At 39.9% G+C, this 26,460-nt stretch overlaps 1 protein-coding gene across 25 annotated transcripts in view; it reads left to right on the top strand.

The window, feature by feature from the left end:
• tcf7l2 (transcription factor 7 like 2) overlaps nucleotides 1-26,460 on the top strand; it is a 78,160-nt gene that overhangs the window by 28,524 nt on the left and 23,176 nt on the right. For 14 of the 25 annotated variants that reach the window (XM_077738448.1, XM_077738444.1, XM_077738439.1 and 11 more), the window contains one exon: nucleotides 2,365-2,424. The exons of the other annotated variants lie outside the window; for them this stretch is intronic. In XM_077738448.1, the coding sequence (XP_077594574.1) occupies nucleotides 2,365-2,424 (60 nt within the window). The remainder of the gene's footprint in view (nucleotides 1-2,364; nucleotides 2,425-26,460) is intronic. 25 annotated transcript variants of the gene reach the window in all.

The following is a 26,460-nucleotide window of genomic DNA, read 5'->3' as shown; positions in this document are numbered from 1 at the left end:
TCAATGGCAGCAGGGGATGGCTGGAGTGTTAACCATTTGCCGACTGTTCCTGAACGAGTGCGTCATTGTGTCTTTGAGTTAGCCAAGAAAAAGGTCCTTGGAAGGAACGCTTTTACCCCCCCTCATGCTGAGTCTATGATAATTAGGACTAGCCAGTGATGGAATCTGGACAATTTAATAGCTATGGAGACCTCCCACCATTTTAGCACCATTCACTTTCCACATTAGAAGTGTGTATAACTCGCTGTGTGACTGCTTGACTAAGTCAATGACTGAATAGATAGTCCCCCGGATCAAATTCACCTTCCTTTGCTGCTGCTTTCTCCATCCGGGACAATTGGGAATAAAGGGGACTTCCTGTGTTCTGAAAAGACAGCACACCTGGGCTGCTAGGACAATTGCTGGGGATCTCTGGGAGGCCTGGCTTGCTCTGCTTGTTAATGAATGACCCTGTGGTCAGCAGACCCACGCACAGAGATTAGGAGCTCACTTAGACTCATATTTGGACCTCACTCACCGCGTGCACACTCATGGGGTGACGTCATCAGACGCCGCGTCATGCCTGAGGGCGCTGTCTGGGCGGCCTCTTGTTTCCGTTCAGTGTTGACTTTGTCAGCAAGGCAACAATGACTGAAAGAGTCACGCTGTTCCTATAATAGAACAATTTCACTTGAAGACCCTTGAGGAGGGATGAATTGTTGAAAATATAAGATGGAATTTACTTTGGCGAGTTGGTCTATTTCTAGTTGGCATATAATAGGAGAAGCACTGTAATCAAGAGAAACAGATGGTGGTTATATTGAATGCAAATACAATCTCTGATTCAACCCCCTAGTTCATAAATTTCAGTGATTAGGAGTAAAAAAAAAATGTGTAGGTTGATACACCAATCTGGATTGCCTGGTTTACGCAAGAGATTGGACGTCTATTGCGGTCAATGCCCCTGAAACATGATCATTCATTGCCAGCCAGTTCAATTGTTGTTTTTCTACTTTATAGCAACAAGAAAGACATTTCAGTCCATTGATTTGTTTTTGTTTAGCCAGAGAAAAGGGCATAGAACTTTGCAGAGAAAAAGCAACATGACCTTTACTTTACTGACCAACTCTGCGCTGCCTGAAAGCAATCCAACAAGTTGCTTTCTTTGCGCTGAGATCACCGGCTTCTATTTGCACTTGCACTTAACCCCCTGAGGGCCGGTGAAGATAACTCGCAGGAACAGCTGCACACTTACAACACATACACAGATATGCTGTGTTCTGTTTTTTAACTTTGGACTGAAGAATCTGGGGAGAATTTATGTAATTGTTGCAAATGAAGGGTAGAAAAAAAGAGTCAGGATTAGATCCGGATTTAAGAGATTATTTTTGCTAATACTTGCAAATTGGAGACATTTCTGAGGATTTATGGCTGGTTTTTAACCTTTGCTACCTATGGTTTAAATCAGTGCAATTTGACAAGAAAAGCTTGTTGTGCTATTTTAACACAGGGTTTTAACATACATTTTTTTTTTACATTTAAACTTGCACGTTAATGTTTTTACGTTCTTATTTTGAAGGGTGCAAGTTTTGGGGTTTGTTGGTTCTATTTTACCCTGCAATTTTTTTTTATTTCATTCACTTTTTTTAAGTTTGTGGGGAATTTTTATTTTAACTTGCGTTTTTTAAGGGCTTTTATTTAGTTAAAATGTATTTTGATAGAGAATTTAAGGTAGTCTTCTACAACATTTGACAAATCTCTTTCTAAACTGTGAAACCCATGTTTCTATGGTAATTTGTCTTTTGAAAGCACATCTTTGGGGATTTTTCTTTTAATTCTAATCTGCTTGATCATTGTGGGACTCCTAGTAGTCTAGTTTAAACCCACACAAGTTTTTGGGGGATTTTTTTCACCAATTTTAATGGGGATATTTTTGTCAGTAATGAATGGCAATTTTTAGCTTCAAATTCCAGTGGTGGTTGCGAAAACCCAGCCTTGTCTTTCTTTTTTTTCTCCATCTAGAAGGGCAACTCAAATGTTCTGGATGTACTAAAGAGTGTAGTGGTGTTTTAACAAGCTGCCAGCCGGTACCGACAACGATGTAACCGCCAATGTGTATAGCGCGTTTACACTGGTTTGGTGCTGTATAACCTCTAATAATGGACTCCGACACATACCCAGGAGAAGGCCGATTCCGCTGAGACGAGCTCGTCGTTTGAATAAGTCAAAAAGCGAAGAGGGTGCGAGATTTTCCAGAGATAACACGTTGCTTTTTGCATAAATCCTGGTTTGTACAAAAATGAGTGGTGAATCAGAGCTTGTGTGTGTGTGTGTGAAGAGCTCATATAATTGTGTGACTTGGGAACGTCCGTCTTTGCCTTTCAGGGGCCTTTCTGCTGGGAATTCCCTGGACAGTCAGATCTGAGCCTTCACCAATTTCATTTGGTGAGAGACCTTTGAATTCCCCCAAAATATTATGATGGATCTTTTTTTGGTTTGATTCCGCAACACAAATTAACACCTGCTAATTGATGATTGAGAGAAAAAGACAATTTTAATGAATGATTTCTTGGGTTTATGGTGATTGATCATCACACTGTCTTTCTGCTTTTTTGCTCAATCCGTTGTTGATCATTTTCTTGATCTGCTGTTTGCTGGGCTTTATCAGCATTTTTTTTGATAACCAAACTAAGCTTTTTAAGACATTTTCTTTTTCTGTGTGTTTGCCTCCCCCCTGCACTTTCTCCTCTCTGGCTTTTTGTCTCAAACCTAAACTTTCTGGGTGATCTTGCTGATTTAAGACCTCTAATCAATTTTCCCACAATTCATAACAGTGTGGATCTGATTAACATACTTGTGGAAATGTTTTTGCCAAAACAAATGTTCTTCCCATATTTTAACCCCATTTTTCAATCCATGATTTTATCAATGCAAATAAGTCACAGTTGAAATCACATTTATTTTGATTGTTTGACACGTCCCCCTCAGATAATTACAATCCGAAAAACTACATTATTTATATACATATACAATCCCTACATTGTGCTCAGCAATTATAGTCAAACATACAGTATATAATGTACTACTTCTGTTCCTTATTAATCACCAGTCCAATTTGATTTGCTTTCTACAAAACCACCAGTTTCTGACTGAATTATGGCCAACTAATCAATTATATTCCAAAATAACTAATAATTAGTATTCATGCAAACAACATTACTCGAAAATCAACCAGTTTAAGGCGGTTTACAATATTGATATTCACAGATATATTGGACAAGGCTCCTTTCATGCCTAACCATCAAAAATATACTTCAGGAATTTGCAGTTTGGATTAACAAAACAAACGTAACAAAGTTTCCAAATCCTTGCTTGTCAAAAAGTTGGAAGACTTCTTCACATTTCATCAGATTGGTGGAAGCAAAGCCCAAAGTGAAATTTGGCCCCTAGCAAAGTAAGCATGGACTTCCTCCACAGATCATTTGGCTTGCCACAAGCTTGTTGATTTCATGCGCTCTCTTGATAGTAAATTACAGATTCCTTAAAACACAAACCACACTTGATTGCGCCAATGAGACATGCAAAAAAAAAAAACAAAGAGAAATGTTGCATTTCCCCTCACGTCATCTCCCTCTCGTGCGATGTATCTTTGCAAGAACTTGTTTGACGAGGTCTGGCAGGACAGTGTTTGGGTGTGCCTGCCTGTCTCGCGTGTATGCTCCGATGTCACACAAACATACTTTTTCACGTCCTACCGTGGAAAGGCGTGACTGGAGTTTCAGATGACAGCTCGTCAGATGGGAGTCGGGTCACGGGCGTCACTGATAGAGGCCTTCAACAACTTGAACTCATTTCACCCTTCATGGCAACACAAAGTAGGCAGCGGAAAAATACGTTAATCACAGTTTACTATTGGCTTTTACTGTATGTTAACAATTATGTCAAAGTTTAAAAGTGACATCAATAATCCAGTTTAACAGACAAACTTTTGCACAAAGTCATTTTTCATGGACACCCCCATATCTCTTAAAACTTCATCGTAGTCCAAACTTTGATTGATTCCTGCAGCCAGCCTGTTGAATGACAACAGACCCGGCAACTCGCTGTGCTACTGTATTAACACCGGAGGCCGTTTCACAGGGAAACTTGTTTTGACAGAACTCCAGGTCTCATTGTTGGCTCCGCCATGGTCCAACAGATTTACCAATTAGCACTGGGCTAAGGGCAGGGAAAGGGTGGGGAGCGACAAAAGAGGAGGAAGAGGCGGGGGAAATATCACAGGAGATGGAAGGGCGGGAGGGATGGTCGATGACTAGGCTACAGTGATGGAATGAGTTCCCCCTAAACTAAAAATATATTTGCCAGCCCCAACCACAAAACCCCACCCACCCCAAAAAAGTATTTTAGGCACAGAACACAACTACGGTAAGCCAAAGCCAACAAAAAATTCAAACAAAACAACACCCTTCACACACCAGCCAACTGGTCCAACTCTCCCTCTCTTTCTCCAGTCAATCACATGACATTTAAATCACTTGATATCACTTGCACCCTGAAAAATGCATGAATTAGAGTATTTATTACTATTTCTTAGTCATTTTCAGCTTTAATAGTCATATTCCAGCCTAGAATGGATTTTGTTCGTAATACTAGGACTGCCAGTAATAAAAATAAATAAAAAACAAAAAAATAATTACTACAATAGTAACATTCAAAAGTGCATTTGAAAGAAAAAAAACAAGAATCAGGACATAATTGGCAAAGAAATTTGCATTCAACAGCAATCCATTGTTAGAAAAAAAACTCCTTAATTAATTGATTCCTTTTGAATAGGTCCATAGAGTGGAAAATTATATGAACATAATATACCTGCATTCAGCCTTCCTGTAATTTGTTTGTCTGTTTGGTATTTAAAGGTTAACTTTGCAAACCAAACTTGGTACCAACAATTAAGTTTGAAACGAGACTGCTTAACCATTGCGCATTTTGCCAAATTTATCACTAAATCGTAGTAGGTTGGTGTTGAACGCAAACTGTGTGGGCTTAATCACATTTCCATCCCTATGACTAACCTTTATTGTTATTCCCAAGAGATGTCTGCTGGCTTTTCCAACAAAGTTTCAACAAGAGAGCCTTTTGTGAAGAAGGTGAATTGCATTTTTGCCTTTAATAAGACGCGCCGGTTTGAAGCACAAACAAGTATGGCGCGCGTACGAACAAAAGGTAGACGGGCACTATTGAGAGAAATGGCAAAGAAGAAGGTAGACTGGGGGCTTTTTAACAATGCTTGTGTCAGGCATTCAGGAGGAAAAAAAAACATGTCGCTTAATGTCGAGGATTGTGTCAATCGTGCGAATCAATGCTGAACCATATCCCAACGTCAGGGTCAGGGTTTGTTTCTGGTGGTGGAAGTTGAACATTGATGTTTTGTAAACTTGTAATTGCAATCGTGTTTTGTTAAATTCAATAAGATGTTGTTTTCATGACACATGAAAAGATTAAGAATAGTATCCACATTGTATCACTTGTTTTAGGGCAATCTTGGAAAAACTGGAAATCCTCAGGGATGGATGATTGTAGAGAATAGCTTCAGAGTGAACCAAATTTTACAATTGCTAGGTAAATTTTAAAGTTTGAAAAGCAATAGTAATCAACTTTTTTCACCCTTGGAAAGAAGAAAATATACGAAATCTCCAACAACAATTTGAAGTTGTGGATGACTACTCTTGTCCGATCAAATTTGAACAGTGCTGTCAAATGCTGAGCGATTCCCAAGAGCACTTAAGCTGCCTAGAATTTGTGTTTTGCACCCCCCTTATAGAAGAGGGTCTTTTTCTTTAAGGTTTTGTAGTATTGGATGCAGGTTACATGCTCCGTTCTGTTGTTAGGCATCTAGTGTTGTCACACCGTCACGCTGTCGTTGTATTCCAAATCATACTTTCAGGTTGGCTGGGCCAGCCAGAACTAGACTAAAGCTCCCCCCAATTTATTAGACTTTTTCATCTTCACAGTTCCAAGAAAGACCTACCTGAACTCAACTTGGATTTGTTTGGCTCACGGTTCTATGTACGTATTTAAAAAAAAAAAAATTGTGCATATCCAAGTGGGTCTAGTAAACGTTGTTTTTGTGCCATAGTTTGGCTTTTTTATTTGAGGAGTACTGGGGATTTTATATGAATCGTATTTACCTCTTGGCATACTTGTTTCTGTCCTGGATTTTTTTTACCATAAGACACTTTATGCATACCTGCACAGGTGTGCACATGCTCACCTAGTTACTCATTCTAAATCTACCAGTATAATAATAGGTCATTTGCGATTGGGAGTGGCACAGGCAAAAACATGAAAAAGCCTTGTATAATTCACCACAAGCCATATGTTCGACATAGCAATAAAAACATAAGAAAAGGTGCAAATATTGACAAAATAAATGAGATTAAAATACATCACATACCTGAAATTTACCAAAATTCACCAATATATGTATTAGAATAAAAATACGAACATTATAGTGAAAGCAGTACCAATATACTTCCAAAAATTACAAAAGTAACCAAAATATTACATCAGTACAAATTCACAATGTACTGCTGAAGCAGTTTTTCAATAAAATGAACTACCTGAAGGGGGTGTGGGGGCGCTCAGTCAAATTGAAGCGGTAGGCGAGTGTGATGGGGTGAAAAGGAGAGTTGGATTTGGCAAGATTAAGGGGGATCATCATGCTTGATGGCTCAATCCTGACGGAATATCGAGGGAATACGTCCAAACTAATAACTGCAAACTAGTGAAAAATTCTGAAAACTGCCTGCTCTGTAAAGAATAAGCGAACCCTTCACAGAAATGTCGATGTAATCACTGGTGCTGTCAAAAACCGGTCTACCACTCATTCATTATTAACATCACCTAAACACATTATTTGGATATTTATTCATTCATTGGTCTTGTTAAAGTCTTACTAGAGTTATTTCACATGCACCTAGGCACTGGTATGTGTGACAGTTGTGCAGGTATTTAAATAAAAAAGCCCGACAGGGCCCACGTTTTCCTTTCCTGGCTCATTAATGGACAATAAAAGACGATGTTGAATCGGCAGACGTTTTTACCAGCAATTCTCTTTTTTTTACTGCCAGTGGGTATTTTAATTGGAACTTCTGGCAGTGTCTCCATCTTGCGTTGGAACATCAGATAAGTGGAATGGCTGGCATGGTAAAAGGGGTCCGGGCTGATTGGTGTGAAGCGAGGTGTGCCTAAATCAACTGGCTTGCTTCTGGCTGGCATTCAGTGGAATCTATGGCAATTTTCCTTTTCGGAGATGGCACTCTGGAATAACGAATGCTAGGGATAGCGAGCGGTCCATGCTTCCTTGAAGCGTGACTTCCCTTTTGCTTTGTTGCTGCAATTTAGCCTCTGTTTTTTCTTTGCTGCATTTGTTACGTCTCGTTGTGACTTTATTCCATTCATTGTCCTTCAAGATGTTTTCATTTGTAAAATATGTTGAGTTTGTGCAACAGTAACTGCTCCATATGCACGACTTTAGTTCCTAGATCCCTGTAACAAATGGGATTTAATCAATTTTAATTGCTGATTTAGGGTCGATGTTCTAGTTGATTGTTAGGTTAAGGTAGAGCTAGCCTTTGTGTATTAGTGTGAATTTTAAATTGTTAAAGTTGTTGTTTTTGCAATGAACAGTTTTAAAGCAGTAGCTCTCACTTGGATTTGAATTTCTGTTGATACACATTTCATTGGCAATGAATTAACTCGTTGACTCTCATTGAGCTGGAAAAGCTGGCAGTGATGAAATCATTGCTGCATGATATATAGTTTGAACATCGCAATACTCTGTGTATTATTATCATTATTGTATTTTTCTTAAAGGCGCCAACCTTTCTCTTTGCTTTACAATAGGACCAACCTCCTCCATGCTCACACCGCCTCTCTTCCATCATCCTGCCAAGTAGTTATAAGACTCATCTATTTTCAAAGACATAGACTCCTGGATCTGTGGATCCCTTTTATCTCGCGATCTTCATCATTCACAGATGGACCCCCGATTAAACTGCATTATATGAATACAATGTGTAGTTGGTGAGACAACTAAAGTCTTCCCAAACAGAGCTATTCAAGGCACCTCGTCAGTTTTTTTTGTATTTTTATATGTATATCACAATATATTGCAAACCCCCAAAATATCACACTGTCAGTTTTGGTCCAATATTGTTCAGCCCTAACCAATCCCATCCCAGTTTGAATTGATTTGACATTATTATCATCACATATAATCCAATAGTAGTGGAATATAATATAGTTCTATTGCTGTGAATGGCAGCCAATGAGTTAAGATGAAAGTAGCTCACTCACTTAACTCACAAATGGCTCATTTTCGAATCTCCAGGACAAAACTGGCTCCCTCAAACGGGGAAATTGACGAGCCAGCCAGCCTTTGCTTGCCGAGCTTCCTCTGGCCGGCACTTCGGTGGCTAATGCGAAGCACATGCTCGCCCGCCGAGCATCTGCATGGGACCCACACCTGTTTAAACGCTCTCTGGCCTCCACGCTGTAAATTCAGGCGCAGGCTGCTTGGAAGCAGGGGTCAAGTTGGAATGGTTGTAATCCTCCTTGACAGAATGTCGTCCTTGTGTTTGGCTAGGCATTACCGCATGTTTGAGTGCGTGTCACGAGGAGGACAGATTGCAAGTGGTGCAATTCTTGCGCTCTGCATACAAATGTGCGCTTTTGTGTGTAATCACCTGGCCTCTTGCCACCGAGGCCCTCTGGAGCTTGGAGTTCAGGACAAAATGTGGCTTCTGGCAGGGAGATGAGGTCACAGAGATTGCTCGATGCACATTATCACATAAACCTAATTTTATACATCCAGAAATGCGTGATATAAAAATAATGGTTACGCCTCCGACTTTTGGCGAAACTTTTTCCGATACACTTTTTAATTTTGATTTTCCATTTGAGGTTTGGATGGAGTTGATAGCTGAACAGAATATGATGATTGCATCATATAAGCGTTACTTTACCCAATAGCTTGCACGTGTTACATCGTATTGAAATAATCGATTTCTAGCCAGGAAAATGCAGTTTTTTTTATCCCCTGCAGCAATCCCTAAAGCTTTACTCCTTTACCTGATTAGCTGTCCCTCGTGTCTCGAAGCTCTGCCGCCATTTTAATGGCGTCTCATCAGTGCTGACGGCTGCAAAATAGTGGGGATCGAGGGGGGTATGACGTGGAGTCTTAGAATATGAAAGGCTGCCTCCTTGCCCAAGTCGCCCTGGCTTCAGAGAGCCAGAAAAGGCGATTGGTGTGCCGCTGTGGATTCCCTGCTGGAATGAGTTTGATGGGTTAATTGTAGCCCCCAGTGGACATGGATGCACATCACAGTGGATGAGTGGTTGGTTAAAAAAAAAACACTTTGCCCATGTCTTTGAGTTGATTTTTATTTTTTTTACTAACTATTCCTTCACAGAACAAGCAGATATCAGTTCTCTGTTTTTGTTTTGTCATTGTAGTGTGCTAGGCTTCACTGTGACACTTTCTCTGGGCCATTGGACAACAGGAATCCTATCCACGATTCCCTCATGGTCACTGCATCTAATAGGCCTTGCAGACCTTTTTTGGAGGCTACACAATACTCGGAAAAAGAAAAACAATGCAATGCGCAATTGCAACATGAACTAGCCTCACTATTGCGCTTGATCAAAAGCTCATCTTTTTGAGCTTTTTTTTGCACCCCCCCCCCCCCCCCTCTCGTTCTTTTTCTTTTGCATCAAAAAGAAATCAATATCCAAAACTTCTGAGTGCGTACATCGGTTTATCCTCTCGTCTCTCTTTAGCGCCATGCCGCGAGAGTAAAAAAAAAAAAAAAGATGGTTAAAAGCAAGAGGCGGGCACAAGGAGATGACACTGGTTCGTAAAGCCGGGAGAAAATCGATTGGCGGGAACTCTCTACTGTCCGTGGAAATAGCGCTACGGGAGGGGAACTAAGTTGTGAATGTGGAAAAGCGTTATGATTTTTTTTTTTTTATACCCTGAGAGATTACATCTGAACATCATCTGAAAAGAGTTCTTTTGGTGAGGTTGACTTGTGCGGTTAGGCTTTGTTTCATCCGAGTGTGCACCAGCGCGTGTACAAGTAGCTGTCTTTGGAAGACTCCTCATGGCGTGTTCCAGGGTACTCGCTAGACATGTGTGCCCTGCAGGAGGCCGAATTATGAATACAACATGAGTAAACACACACCTACGTACACACTATTAAAATAGTATGTGGTGTATTTGTTGAGAAAGCATTCTTCGATATGTAAAGCACTCAAAGATGCTGCAGTTAACATGTTCACTTTCATTGATGGCAGCAGACAACCTAGGCCTTTGAATTGGGATTCTTTGTATCTTTGAATTCATGCGTAATTATTTTTTTTAATCTGAAAGAATGCTGTAGATCTTCCTGGGTTCCATCCTGCAATCAGAGAAACTTTAATTCGTTGGTCACAACAGTCATCCAATTTAAAAAAAATGGACTGTCAATTGCATTCAATGACTTACTGTGTTTCTAAAATAATATAATGATAATGTCGCCAATTAATTTTGATTCATAATGTCGCATTAAAGTTAAATTAAACATCCAGGTTTTCATTCTGAACTGGAAAAGCGGAATGTCAATAGCTATTATTTTATTTTTATTAATGACGGTAAGAAATTCAAGCTTAAAGAGATTATTTGGTAATTCAAATCCAAATAAAAAATTTGGAATTAGTTTACTATATTTTGTCCTGGGACAGTTTATAAACTAACAAAACTAGCATAAGGTAGTGAAATGAGCCTAATCAGCTGCTCTGAAGTCCCTAATAAGTATTTCTGAAAGATTCTATTTTGGATTGCTTCACTAAATTTGGATTAACTACCCGAATCTCATCTTTTCTTAGGTCGCCCAATTCAACCTTGTCACACACTAATGTGACCTATCTTCTTCTCTTGTGAACAGTAAGGGTTGCCAGGCCATCCAATTTCAGATGATAGCAGTAAAGTAAAGTATGTGATATATTCGAGAGTCTAAATCTGAGGCCACTGCACTATCAAATACTGGCTGGTCTGCCACAATTTGTTTAGCAACACTTTTTAGATGACACTTAAAGGCTGCAATTAAGCTCAATTAGATCCTTTTATTAAGTAAGAGGCCCGGCCACTGCCGAGGAAAGACAACAAAGAACTCTGGCAGTAGAGCAGCTGAACGGGCAGTAAACACATGTGACAGCCAGTTGGAATCGATGACAAAGTGGTGTCGCCGGTGTGTCTTTGCGGATTGCGTAACCCTGGCTGTCAAAAAATCGAGTTTAAAACCCTTTTTTTTTTTTTTTTGGTGATCAGAGCAACGAGGTTACAAAACAAACGGCTCTATAAATACATGCCGGCTGCAGCGAATGCGGAGATGCGTGGATGCAGATGTCACAAAGCATTTTTTTTCGAAAGGGGGTTAAGTGGGTAGTGGCTGTGCGCATGGTTCCGTGCCCCCATACACTGAATAGAGCAATACAGCTGGCTGGGAACAAAAAACGCCGCATGTCTTTCATCAGCGAATCAAAAACAAAAAAAAAAAAGCAGAAGAAGAAGAAGGCAAATGAATGCATCATTTCCAGACCTCCTCCTCCTCCTCACAATTCCTTTTCCGTCGACCCCTTGGTAGAGATGTTTACAGATCGGCTCTCGTTCCCCCCCCTTTTTTTTCACTTTTGCGCTTGGACACGTTTCAAAAGCGCAAATCTTTTCATGTGTGAGGAAATTTTGCTCCTTAACGGCTTTCAAAACAGGAAGCGGCGACAATATGAAAGCCGAAGGCGCATCACCGCCACCCTTCAGTCGACGCATCCGAGTGCCGAGGTGCCAACTGTGCCGATCGCGCTGACCCCCCCGACCCTGCCGCCCCGCCCCATCTGCAGCAGGCGACTCCATATCGTGGCTCCACCAGCCGACTGAAGCCTGAATGGCATTCGCGATGGGGATTGTGTTTCGAGTTTGCGCATGCTATTGTGCTCTTTGTTCACAGCTGCAGCATGTAATGTAAAAAAAAAAAGCTTTTATCACGGAAGTGAAAGGCAAAGGAATCCGGGAATAAATTAGTGTGCAAATCATTCCGGAATTAGGTTGATTGGAGTCGATTCCAGAGTCTTATCGCTGACCCGCGAAAGAAAACATTTTTTAACTGAGCCGTATAATTCGTTGGGTGTGGTGGACACCCTGCCTTTTAATCAATCTGCCATAAATCTTGCTACTAGGACTGGTTGTCAATTTGCACATTTTAGCGCCACTTTTAACTTGGTCTGGCAAGTAAAATTGCTGTCAGCTGCTAATTAAAATGGCTATCGTTATCAGGGTGAGCAAAAAAATGCAAAATTAAGTTGTTGTTTTTTCCCCTGTGATTAGAATCTTAACTATGTATCTATGATTTGATGTTTGAATCAAAAACTGGCTCATTTTATTCAAATGTATTGCCATAAAGCTTGGTTGGGACCAGCAATAGGTAGTTGTTTAGCTTTTGTTTGAGTAAAGATGGAAAAATTAGGAGATTATACGTTCCTTTATTCTGATGTCAATAGTTAAAATAGCACAGTTACACATCGACGGCAGCGCCACCTTGGGGGCAATGGTGCTTTGGGATTGAGCTAACTCCAAGAGAGAGGTGTGGCCAGGGGCCCTCCATGCGGGCCTTTGCTGGGTCACCGAGCATTATCGATGGAGAGCCGCGGATACGATTGAGTCACTGAGACGGCAAAGCCCCTAACCTACGTGTGTGTGAATGAAATGGTGCTGACCCCTAAAAGCTGCGACCCATGAGGAAAAAGGGAGGAGATAATCACACTGAGCTCCAAGTCTTGGGGGCCATTTGTTCTCTCTGTCTTCTCTACCTTGTGAGGTCTTAATCCAGCACAGCCTGCTGCTCTTGATTTTTACAATACGTTTGCTTTTTCTCATCCAACGTTAAACTGCGATGGCTTCTGAGAGCAAAAAGAAATCAAGAGTGTGCATTTTATCGCAGACGTGTAATAATGTGCCTGTAAAAGTCACCAACGGGAAGGGCCTCATTTTGTGTCTTCTCAGAGAAGAGGGATAATTAAGATATACAGCTTGCTGAATATATAGACTGAAAATATAGAGGGGCAGACCAGTGGTAGCCTGTGGTTTTTGTCTTTGGCTGCAGACGTGTTGTCGGAGCAGATCGCTATAAAAGTTCAGTCTTGTATGTAGTCAGTGCCAGCCAATTGGATTGAGGACGTATACAGTCCTTTTTGTGTGCCGGGTATTTAGCGTGTAATGGCTATGTTAGAGTGTATGTAAGGTCAGACAGTCACTGATGTCGGTCAGCAATTCTTGAAGAAATACAAAATATTGGATGGATTCTTTAAATCTTCATAACCACTACTTTCCAGGAAGTTGCCCTTATGTTTTCATTGAATTATAAGCTTGAAAGTTGATGCTTTAACGTTGCAGGTTAAATTTAAAGCCTTAGTTTAAGCTATGACGTTCATTTCCAGTGTTAAAGTGTTAACTTTCTGGCATCAGTAGTTGTGATCTGATACTGTTTCGCAGTAACCACCATTTTTAATCATTGGTAAATCCCATCATTCATTTGCTCCAGAAAATATATTCCGTTGATTCTGGGCAGTCCATAGTACCTGCTTCTTAAAATGGACATTTGACATTTGGTGTAAAGTTCCCAGTCAACTAGGTTTGATAATATGCAATGATTAAATGAGACAACTGGAGTCCAGTATAATGTTTTTTTTTTCTTGTTTTGTCAAAGGATTCAAAAACGACATGGCCAATTGTTTTGGGTGCACATTGACTTTGGGTTCCCAATTTCAGAAATAGCAATTTCCCATCTTTTATGAATAGAAAAACAGCATTGTGGCAATTGTACCCTTTTTTTTCCCAGACGTCTCTCTTGTTTAAGGCTTTGTCACTTTCTAATGATAACGATCCATCAATAGGTGGGGCGTCACTAGCGGCTATGAAGACGAATTGAATCGGTCACTCCGTAATTACACTGCTAGGACCATTGAACACTTAGTCGTTCATCCACAAATTCACACTTGATTACAAGGTCGCTTAGTCGCACAAGATCTACATCATGTACTTCCTAATGGCTAGTGAAAGGGGGTCCCGTCATCATTTGGGTGAAAAAGCCCTCACTTTCCCTGCAAGAAGTAAAAATTGGGCTGAAGTGTTTGTTGATTAAACACGTCCAGGAAATGGACTTCATTTTAAAGGGAAGTAAAACATCACTCGGCCCAATTAACCTCACCTCAGCTCATTAAAAAAGCTCTCCTTTTAAGCGCCCCCGAGTGAAGATTTATACGCTAACACGTCGGACATGAAAGCACAAATTTGTCCGAACTCTTACAAGTCATTTTGTAAGGTATGTTATGATATGATAGAGTTGAGTCCTCTCAATAGTTAAGACTCAGAGAAAATAAGGACAGTGGCTCAAAGTTGGACCAAGGTCGGAAAATTTGGCAATATTTACGGACGTAGTTAAAAAGATGACTTTAAAAAAATATGTTGCCGTGAGGAAGCTAACTGGTTCAAATGTAAAGTGGCCATTTGCATCATTTAGTCATAACCTCAGGACGAGGCTGTAATCATTGCACATTCCTGCCCTTTGTTTGTTTGTAATTTGGATATTAAGCCTGTTTATGGGTTAATAGCCTGAAGAGGCTTTTTCCAGCCAGTGTGCGCAAAGCTTTTGTTTCCACAGACGCTGTGCATGCTTGTCAAATAGCCCGTTTTTTTTGTTTTGTCAAATAATTGCGAATACAAGGGCACCATTTGGACGTTTTGGAAAGTGTTGTCATTTTAAAAAGACCCAATGGGAAAGTGGGCTGATTTTTGTGGTGTCTAAAAGACTGATAGATTGAATATAAATCCAATTTGGAACATTTATCAAATGAAATGTCAAATATATTAAGCATACAAAGGACATTTTTCAACAAACTTTTTTTAATTAACTAGAGTACTGTGTATTTTTATGCAGTTGGAGTAAATACGTTCTTTTATTGCATTAGTAAAATCTATGTAGGGTCAATTTCCATATACTTTTTCAGGAATCTTGGTTTTTGAAGGAGACTTTGTTCTTTTACATTGCTGTGCTAGAATTTTGGTAATTTTATTTGTACTAAGTCGCTTAACATATACACACACACACACAAAGAAACTGCTGCAAAATATTACACCCCATGAGCAATTTAAACAAATATTTAGGTTTCATATACATGCATATATGCAAGGCATGCATACACACAAAAATCACATTTGCGTGCAAACATTTTCCAGTTTTTCCTACCTCGATTGTGTGAATTTTCAGTGTGTGCAGAATCACATTTGTTTGTGAAAATATTTTCTTTGGCCTTTTGTCCTGGATATTCTATTGGTTACAACCTTATTGTCTTATAGCCATAAGGCAAACAACAGCCTGATATCTGATTAGCCTCCATTATAAAGATTGATATTTTCATCCCGCTGATTCTCGGCACCGCGTCTCAGCATTGGGGCGCTTAATACCGGGAAAATGCCCGCTCTTTTGACAGATAGTAGATACTCCCCCGCGTGACTTGTTTGGACGTTGGCTGTCTTTCGTGTCAGGCAAAGAATGAGACGGCCAAGAAAATAAAAAGCATCTAAATAATGTCAAAAGATCAGGAATCAATGGGCCGGAGGAATGTGATATGTAAACGCCACCCCCTTCGCATTAGGAGCAGCGTCTTCACTCCGCCGCTAAAGTTGCTTTTGTCCGGGGCCCTCGGAGATGTAACTCAAGCATAAGGAAACGTCTGACAATAGATGGATTTGGCCACCGAAAATAGGCTTTTGCTTAAAGGTTACGGCTTTATTGAGTTACGCCTTCGTCTGACACACAAGGCGGGAGGCTTCCGATTTCAGAATTTCACGAAAGACGCAGCGACCGATCAATGGTGCCGTGAAATTGTAGATCATATTTAATGAAATGTTTCTTATGCATCTTTATATTTAAAAAAATGTTAGGAATTATTTAAATTAATATACAGGTAAAACGTGAATCAATTGCAAAATGTTGATTTTTTTAAATTAATTATTAGATTAAATGTAAATTTAACATTTAATATGAAATTTCAGTTTACAAATTGGGATTAATTTGCAGAACAACCCTGTCAAAATTCACATTACAACACATTCAAATTTTCAACAATTGAAAAATATATTAAAAGTTAAATTCAATTTAAATTCAGGAGCAGATAAATACATGAAAATATTAGTTTTGTAAATGGTCAAATTAAAAATGCTGTTTTGTTTACCAAGCAGGCAGCAACAAGATTGACACATTCATATTCATAGGGAAAAAAACCTAAGCAAAACATCCAATTATATTCTTTTTAATGTGATAATGGCATTTATTTTCTAACTTGCTTGGTCACGTTTAGGCTTCTTTACCTCATAATATTCTCCCCGTCTGAAAAGAAACGTCTGACCGCCTTTTAGAATCATCTCGATGGTTTGCGCGTTTGGTTTCAACTTCTATAGCGAGTTGTGATCTATTCTAATGAGAAATAATAATAATAAAAAGAAAGAAAGAATGCAGCTGTGACACAAAGCGACACCGTACTGAAGCGGAGAGATAGACGTCGGATTTAAAGAAAAAAATAAAAAGGCGAAGGGAGGGGGGAAGAAAAACAATTCCTGGCCATTTCGACAAGATAAATTAAATTTCTTTGCTATTTGGAGGTCCTCTTTGAAAACAGGCAATCGTAATGAGCACATTCAAAACTCCAGAATAGATTTACCCTCCCGCTTCAAATGAGCTGGCGTTATCGGCGTCCGTCATTCGCGTTTTCCCATTTTCCAGCTGCTAATTGATGTTTTTGATCTCGGCGAGCGAAAAAAAAAAAATGAAGCAAATGTCATGTGTGAACCGGCGTGGAAGTTAATAAGATTGACTCCGTCGGGTTGAATCCGAAATGAACGGAAGGTAGCGCGGAATAGTTGACGGGGGGGTGATGCCGAGTTTACGTCGTCCATCTGGCGGCGAGTGAAATCGACACTATCGGATGAAGTATTTCACTCGTTCGTTAACGTAAAAACATTTTTTTCTTGTTTTTCCTTTGTAGGAAAGTGTTGTTTTTTTGTAGCAGAGGGTCGCTTTTTTTTTAGAGTTTTTTTTTCGTCTTAACATCGGAACAATGCACATTTTTAACGGCGTTTTGAGTCTGAAAAGCCGTAGCGCTTCATAAAGGGTAAGCTTAGAATCAGGCAAACAAAAAAATTCACTGATATAAGTCGGGGTCAGCGCATATGTTTGGCCAATGTGTAACAGAGCCTGAGCTCAAATCCCCTTCAAATAAAAGGATAGAAACCCCACTAGTGTTAGACCATCTTGAGCCATTTAGCCTATTCTGGCGACAGTATTCTTACGATATTAACGGAAATTAAATACAAAATGTTATATTTTGACTAAATACTCTTTGTTAAATCTTCAAAAAACACTTTACTTACTCTTTACATATGACTAAAATATATATATATATGCAGTTGTCGTATAGATTATTTCGGTTCAGTGCATTTTACGGGGGCCTAAATGGGCCATGACCCCCCCCCGAGGTGCTCTTCTTTTTGAAGCTACAAAAAAAAGTAGCCTACGCTTGCGTTGAGCCCTTCGAGGATCGCGGATAAGGGACATTATTCTCGGAATAGGCAATTAATTCTGCTGGCAACGATCGGTCTCCCCCCCACCACCAACGGCGCCACCCCTCACCCCCCCCCCCCATTCGCCATTTGAAATGCGAACACAATGAAATATTTTCCTATTGGTCCGTGTCCCCTCGGTTAAGCAGGCCGCCGGCGAAGAATTGCATCGACTGATGAGACCACAGGCGTGCCTGATAAAAAGGTTAACTGTACGTGAGGCGCAATCCGAATAGCCTTCGCGTTACCTTGAACTGGCAAGTTCGCCCCAACTTTCATTTGACTTTATACCATTTGTTGCCGAGAGGTTTTCTTAGTGTGGTCGGCCATATCTGAAAATAAACTTAACTTGCACTACCGTACAATCAAAATATACTCTTTGACTATCAAAATATACACTTTTTTGGTTTAGTGGCATTGCTGTTGATATGACATTTCTCTTCCTGTTTACTTAGATTGAGAGTATTGTGTTGCTATGTAGAACTTGTATATTCCTGCTCATCTATTATTCCACTAAGTTGTTTCTACCATAGTACCAAAACATTCCATCTCCCTGTTACATAGAAACATAGCCTGTTTACAGTTGGGTTGTTTTGATGTGGATACACACATGTTTTTGTTACCATACATTTTAAAATAGGTATTTATTTTTAGAGTTTTGTTTGCACTGAGTTCCCTTTTACATTGATCGTGATCCTATCATTTATGGCTCAATTGTTGACATAGATTTGATGGTTCCTGTACATTTTACGTTACACAAACTGCCATGTTGGTTTTTTCGCCGCCTTTGTGTCGCCATATCTGGGTTGCGAGTCGTGTGCAAAGGAAAGGAAAGGGGGGGCTTTACAAGATGGCACGTTTCTTCCACCTTCCGGGATGAGCTGAGGTAGACCGCCCGGGAGTGGGAGGATTAAAAAAAAAAAAAAAAATAGATGTACAGTATGTAAGGGTGCAGAATAGGTATGCTACCTTCGTTATCTCACACACACACATGGGTGCGTACATGGGTGGGGAAGGACGGAGGCAGGTGACTCCCTATGGCTGCAGCTTCTTCATGACAACACGCCATTAGAAATGGCGGGACTGTTGATCAATCCCACCGACATGACAGCTTCGCCGCGAGGCCCGCTGCACTCCAAAGAGTAAGCGGCAGCGGCGGCAGAAGCCGAAGCAGCACAAGTAGAAGCCCCCTCTTCTATTTCTCCTCGCTAATTGGCATGCGTTTCTTTTTTTGCAGTATATTTTTGGGATATATGTTTTTATATATGTTGATATTTTTAGCCCCGTAGTTTGACAACACTGCTGCTCATCCCTGCAGTGTAAGAAAAAACAATGTTATTAAAAGAATGCAATTTTTTATGTTTGTTTTCCCCGAATTAGTGCGAGTTTAAATTTTCAATAATGAACCAAATGGAAATAAGAGATGAATTGAATGTGTTTATAGATGTTGATTTGTCATATCAATCATTATATTTAACATTAAATTTATTTTTAATAGTATTAAAAAAATAGGAAAAGCTGAATTTCAAGTATGTTATTGTTTTTAATTGTAAAAATATCACATTAAATAAGGGGTCAATTGTAAATAGATCAATCAAAATATGATGGATTACCTTTATTAAATTATAATATGTATGGGCATTAATATATTTTTGAAAATCTATAGTTATTTTTATCAATACATTTTTAATACAGTGTATATATGCTAAAATGTAAGCAAACACTTTAATGAACGGATTGTAGCTAATATATTTAAAACATGTCATTGAACAATTGGTTCTCTTCTTTGACATACATTTTTGTCTCATAGTAAGATATATATATTTTTTTTCATAATCAGCTTGGAATGACCTGGTTCATTTAAGTTGTAGTGAAATAGGGTCTTTGAGCATAAAAATAAAAAATGCACACCCCTTAGGTGGGTGGAGTGGCAGGCAGGTTGCGTATTTATGTATATATATATATATATTTTTTTTTTCTTTTTCTTCCTACTCTTATTTACATTGCCCTCTCCCACCACTTCATATTCAATTTCTTCCACCTCCTAATGCCTTTATCTATGTAAATGTAATGTTTTTGTTGTCTTGGCACTTAAATTGAGTCACATTACAAGTTGGGAAGATGATTATTGTGAAGTGGAAGCAGCAGGGTGGTTTAGTGATGATGTATGTGCCTTTTGGCATTGTTCCGTCTCTATTTTCTTTCATTTATTTAATTTTTTTGTTTCTTTTTTTTTTTCCTTCTTACTACTGGGATTTGACATTGACTCTAGGCCATATGCATCAGCGCCTGATTCGCGCCTTGGAAACATTGCGGAAACGGAAGAAAAGAAAGTCTTTGTCAGATGGGATAAAAGGCAGAAAGTAGCTTTTATATCTGTTTTTTAATTGCAATTCTCTCACCACTGCTTAAATTCTTCTATACATAATTAAGGGAAGCTGTCATTTCTTCTGCAGCTGTTTACGCCAATCCGCATTTGATTTATCGCCGATCCCCCCCCCCCCCCCCCACGCCCCTCGCGCCCCCCCTCACACCTCTTTCTAGCTCCATCAAACATGCGAGGAAGTCGCCGAACATCAACGCAATTGTCAGCAAACGGCTGTTTTGTCGCTTTGCTGACTTGTCGTGACACGCCGCACGCGGGCCCGTCGCGTCGCGCTCTTATTTCTGCCGCCCAGCAAAAGTAGGGAAGGGTGGGGGGGGCGGAGATAAGCGCGCTCTAAATGTTTTACTGTCATCTGTTTTAGGCCTATTAATTATAGTCATGCGGTTTAGCTTCCGCACGCACGTACACTCGGGAGCATCCTCTTGTCGATGATTAATGTCGGCGTTAATATTTATGTCAATTTAAAAGCTCAGCGGAGGGGACAAGAAATGCTTGCAATTGTTTTTTTGGGGGGGGGATTTAAAGATTTGATTTTTGAGAATTAACTTTTCTTATATGTTGCTACTCATTTTTAAATATATATTTTTTATTTTTAGCATTTATAAATGATCAATTAGTGAATTTTTTCAAATATTTAAGTCATTGATTAATGTTTTTGAAATAGGACCTTATTTCAAATTCACAGTAAGAAAAATACATAAGCAAAAATGTATAATGATTCAATAAGTGCATTTCTTGTTTGGTTTAAAACTCGCCTAATGATTTTTTAATGATTTTTTTTGCATTTAGTCATATAGGAATGATATTGTTTCCGATTTATTGATTAATCAAACAATCACTATTCCGGAATATGTGGAAAATAGGACTAAAATGCAGATGTTTGCCAATGTCTCACATTTATGCCAGAAAATAAAAGATCTAAAATGAAGTATATAAATTGTCACTCAAACATATCAATAATAATAATAAAAAATCAGTTCAATATCAATAATTAGTTTGGCCCCATTAGGCATTGTTTACTATTTTCTGATCCGTCTATCCTCACAAGGGTGCTGGAGCCTATTCCAGCCGACTACAACCTAAATATTGTTAATCTCTAATAACTACAATGCTATTATTAACCATTCATAGCACAAAACATCCATTCCATGTTTTTTACTAGTGGTAACTGGCAAACAATGATTGGCTACCATCCTTTTACCATCCAAAAACATCCTTTTCATCACCACCCCTGAAAAATTATCTCATGGCTTTTCTGTTAGGGTTTTAATTTTGTAGCTCCCTCGTCAGCGAGCGTGAAAACGCTAACTTACTACCTCCACCCAGTGGTACTAACAATAAAAAGAAAGTGCAGGTGTGATTGGCAGCGCGCCGCATTTAATGTTGTGTGCCTTTAAGCGGAGTGGCGGATGGTGGAGGTGGTGGTGGTGGTGGGTTGTATATCCAGCACACAATAGTGGTCCTATCTCCTTGGCACTCTTGCTTTGTCTCTCTCATTGTGCGCCTTATTACACGCCGCATTTACCGTGAAGACTTGCTCCATCCTCGCTCGCTTCTTATCGGGGCCCGGAATGTTAATGCCGATCGCCCGGTCGGTGTTTGTCATTCCAATCGGAAAGCATAGTACAAAAGCACTTTGCCAAACGCAATTGTGTCTGGGAAATGTCAGTTAAATAAATTGAAAACGTCACCAGAAATACTCTAAAATTTCAAGGATGTTAGCTTTTATTCGGGAGAATTTGGCTTGAAAACTAGGTCGAGTCAGGGGTTTGACCCTGAAGCTGGATTGGGGTAGAATTTGGGTAAGGGTGGGGTTTAAAAATATATATATATTTTGTAATTTTTTTTTTCGTCTTTCCTCCTCTCTCCTTCATCCTGAAGGCCTCGCTCTCCTGATCAAAGCGCGGCTTGTTTTATGTGGCTCGCCACGGCGGCTTTGAAGTGGGCCGAGTCACCTACAGCACTCACTTCATCAACTTCACGAGCTTCTTAATAGCAGATCAATAAGTTTCAAAGTCGCCACGTTAATTTGATACCAGCGCCGATGTGATCACGCTGGGCCTCTTTTTCTCCCTCTCTCTCTCTTTCTCTCTCTACCCTTTCTTTCTATAGCTCACTCACCCTCCCCTTTATATCTTTAGAGTCATTTTTTTTAGGCGGCCGTATTAATCTGCTCCACAATTAAAACGTCATTTGTGAGCCCTTAGATTCCTTTTTTTTAGAAGTATCCTTGAAATGAGATAACATTTGTGGGACATAACGGAGCACCAAAATGATATTGCTGTGATGTTGCTGTTTGATAGCGACGACGTCCGTCATCAAAAAAATGATTATATCTTTGTCTTAAGCATTTAAATTATGGATTCATATGAATTGCTAAGTTTGATTTATTTTGCTTAAATCAGGTTTTTAAACCTGTTTGAAATCTGATTGGTTTTAAATCTGAATCCCTTTTGTATTTGTTAATGTTAAATTTGAACGATTATTTATATTTGCACAATTTTTTAACCGGAATGAACTGGATTTTTTAATATATACATTAGAAACAAATATATTTATTCATTTAGTATTCTCTTTTGTGGACCATGTTAGCTCTTTGAAATCCGTTATTTGAAAAAAAAGCCTTTTCTGCTTACTTAACCAAGTTTAATAGTTTAATTAGAATGCTATTTTTTGGACCAAATATTAAAATATAACTAAAAGTATGTCACAATTGTCAAATTACAACATGTTTTTAAAGTAAACACATTGAGAGTAAATACCCGACGGCTTTTCGACGCTTAGAATTAGCAAACTTTCCTCCGCCCTCACTGCCGATTTAATAGGGAGGGTTAAAAAAAAACACCATCTGTGTGCCGGATCTGCACCTGCAGAACAAAAGCCGTTTTAGTGTGTTCATCTAAGAGTTGTTAATGGTATTAGGGCAGCCTGGAGGGTGCTTGGTCAATCGGCCGGCCGCCCGCTTGGTCGGGTGTCGCCGATTCGCGGGGTGGCGGCGGCCGTTTCTTACCCGCATCTGTCACGTTTTAACATTATTTTCATTTTTATAACATTTTAAATAGAGTGGATTAATGGTAGAAAAAGTAGGGGGGAAAAACATATTTTTATATTGAGAATATATATTTTTTTAGTGATAAATGACACTGATTTGTAATGTTTTTGGTTGAAGGAAAAGGTTGCGATAAAAAATGGTGTAAAAAAGGCAAACATTTGTATTGTAAATTAGATGTGATCATTTTTTAAAGGTGGTATTTGTTCCATATATTCTTTTTTTGTGTGAAAATTTGATCCAAATGTTAGATAGGGGGTTAAACAAATTAAAAATGTTGCTTGTTTTAGCTCCGTCAATTTAAAATAATTAAAAGAAGAAAAAATAACAGGGAAAGAAGTGAATTTGTCTGCAAAAATAGGCTAAATATAGGTTCGTAAAGGAGTAAAATTATATTTGTGCAATAAAAGCGGCATTGTCATAATAAGGAATTTGCAAAACATCAATCATATTAACAATTTAAGAATCCTCCTAATTTCCCCTGCCTCAAAACGACATAATTACTTTAAAAAAAACGCCACGGTGACATATTTAATGCGGCTTTAATTCCCCCGCCGTCCGTCTCCGTCTCGGAAGCATTTGGCGGGTCCGCCTGTGTGGTCCTCGGCGGTCCGCGGCAGTCGGCCCCGGCAGCGCTCCACCGAGGGAGACGGCCAACGCCGGGGGTCCGACGTTTTCTTAATAAATGTTTCATGATGAATTGAAACGGCGCTGGTGGCAAAAATCCATTACGGCGCGTAAAACGGGAAAAAAATGACTAAAAAGCCGTATATCTTCCATCAAAATAATAAAATCCAAGATTTCAAGTATATTCTTCCCTCCCCGCCCCTTAGTAAGTATAGAATCGTACTTCATTAAAAGTGTATTAATCTGGCCTGGTCTCGTGGGAGGCACCTTAAAGAAGATGTTGTGTCTTTTTCTTTAAATTGTCAGAGGGGGAAAAAGAAGGGAAGAGAAAGAAGAAAAAAAAATCTTCCAGATTTGGTCCCTGTCAGTCAGAAATAATTGTGTGCTTAATCTTGTCCCTGATGGATGACTCGGAGTTCAGCAATGGGCCAGCTCCAATGACAAATACAATATTAATATTCATTAACCGCTTTGACAATGCTAATTTTGATGCAGTCGTAAAAGGGCCTCGCAAAGTTGGCGGCCAAAAGCATCAGAGCGCTGCGCAAGGTGGCGAGATAATTTGTGCTGCTTTAGCGAGCGGGTGCGCGTGTGGCGACGGCGGCGGCGGCGGCGAAGCTTTTTAAAGTCTTAAAGCGAAGAAGAAGAAGAAGAAGGAGAAGGAGAAAAAAAGAAGGGGGGGAAAAGGCAAGGTAGCACAAACAAAATAAAAGAGAAAAGGGAAAAAGTTCAGACGCATTGGAAAGCAGGACCGCGGAAGTAATACAATCAAGAGGCACGGCTGGAAGAAAAAAAATTTGACACCCTTCAATGCGAAAGCCTTTCTTTTTTTTTAATTTGCAAAAACCTTCCAAAAAACTGGCAACAAAAAGCAGACAACGCACAACATGGTAAGTCGGCGCATTCTTGATTTTTCTTCTTCCCCTTTCTTTTTTTTGCTCTTTTTGTTTAATCTTTTTGATCTTTTCAATTATCACCATTTGAAGATCAATAGTCATTTTTTATCTGCCACGGTTGAAAGGCTCACAGCGGTGGTGAGTGGCGGCTGGTCGGATCACGGCTTTAAGAGTGGGCTTCCTTCTCTCGCCGTCGCCACTTGGCTGCGATTTTCCTCCGTCGGCTTCTCCGCTTTTGCATCTTTTACCGGCTTTTCCGCTTTTTACCCGCCGTCGTTGTTGTCTCCGCCGTTGACTTTTTCCCCGCATAACCTGGAAGCTTTACATTCACCCTTTTCCACACTTTTTTTTTCCCACCCCCGTAGAAAATCTTTCGGATTGCTTTTTTTCCACCCTCGATTTTATCTAACGTGGTGTGACAAGTCACAGAATGGAGCGTGGCTAGTATTTTTTTTTCTTTTTTGTCTTCTTCTTCTTCTTCCTGGGTGGGGGGGGGGGGGATTACTTGACATGACGGGAGAGACACCCCACTGCTTGAGTTTAGCCAAGTTAGGGCAACTCCTAAAAAGACGCCACACTCCAGTTGCCTTATGTCCGCCGAGCCGGTGAGTGAAAAAAAAAAAAAAAGAAAGGCTTGTCTTCTTTTTCCTTTTCAATTTATCGAAGACGGGAGATGCCGGATACAAAAGGGCCGATTTTCAGGGGAAGGTGTTCTGTGAAGACGCATGAGAGGGTAGAGCCGGCCGGCCGGCCATGGGGGAGGGGGGTCCCGGGTGGACGGCGCTCCGAATCGCGCCGGTGGTCCGCGCTACCGGTTCGACCCCGAAAGGGCCGGCGTTCGCTCGAGTCTCATCGGGGGCCGCCGCCGTCTTATCGGCTTAACCCATCGGGCGTTAGCGAGGGGGGCCGCCGTAGACGAGGTGCTGCCCCCCAGTGGATTAGTGGCTGACATGGTGGTGGGAGTCTGCTTGGAGTGAGTGCATGAGCACGAGTGGCAGCATGCGTGTTTTAACCAGGAAGCGAGCAGCATCCCAAATACAGCTCTTTTAAATGGTAAGACTTTTTATACTTGTTTTTAAAAAATATATAATAGAATTTGGTAATGCCACCTGAAGATATGGCTTTATTTTATTTTGTTTTATTTATGGTTGTTTTACCAGGCGCTGTTTTGGGTCATTTATAACACTTATGTGGCTAAGTGACAGATTGACAATTTGGATTATTGAAAGGCAGTGTTTGATTGCTTTGTCCTGACAAGCTGACAGGAATTTAGAAAGTCAAATGCATCGGGATAAATATCGCCTTTTTTGTTTTGGTTTGTTGTCTTTTAGAATGGAATTTCATGATGGATGAAGCTATTAATTCTATTATTTTAGTAAATGTTAACATGGCATTTCAATTGCTTGTAATTATTCCTATTGTCTTATTTTCTTGGTTCCCCCCAGTAAACCTTTTATCCACTTTTTATTGTCAAATATGATTATTGAACTCTACATTTTTAAATATCAACAATTTCAAACATTTCTTTATTTGAATATATTTGACAAAAAAATGTATATTCGTCTTTTTCTATCCTTTTAATCTCTTTTCGATCGCTACTTTTCATTCAATTCTTGCAACACTTTCATCGTAATGGAAACTATTTACTCCACCCCACCCTCTGTTGTTTTTTTTTTCCGCTCTTGTTGTTGTTGTTGTTGGCATTGTGGCGAGCTGTCCATCACTTTTAGTTTACTCAAGAAAGTGCACTTGGGACAAATGGGAGGCGGCGGGAGCGTGGCGGGGCTCGGCTGAATGGACGGGGAGGGCGGGC

The sequence above is a fragment of the Stigmatopora nigra genome, chromosome 18, assembly GCF_051989575.1.
Source record: "Stigmatopora nigra isolate UIUO_SnigA chromosome 18, RoL_Snig_1.1, whole genome shotgun sequence".
Classification (NCBI taxonomy): domain Eukaryota; kingdom Metazoa; phylum Chordata; class Actinopteri; order Syngnathiformes; family Syngnathidae; genus Stigmatopora; species Stigmatopora nigra.
This window is presented reverse-complemented; position numbering and strand designations above follow the sequence as displayed.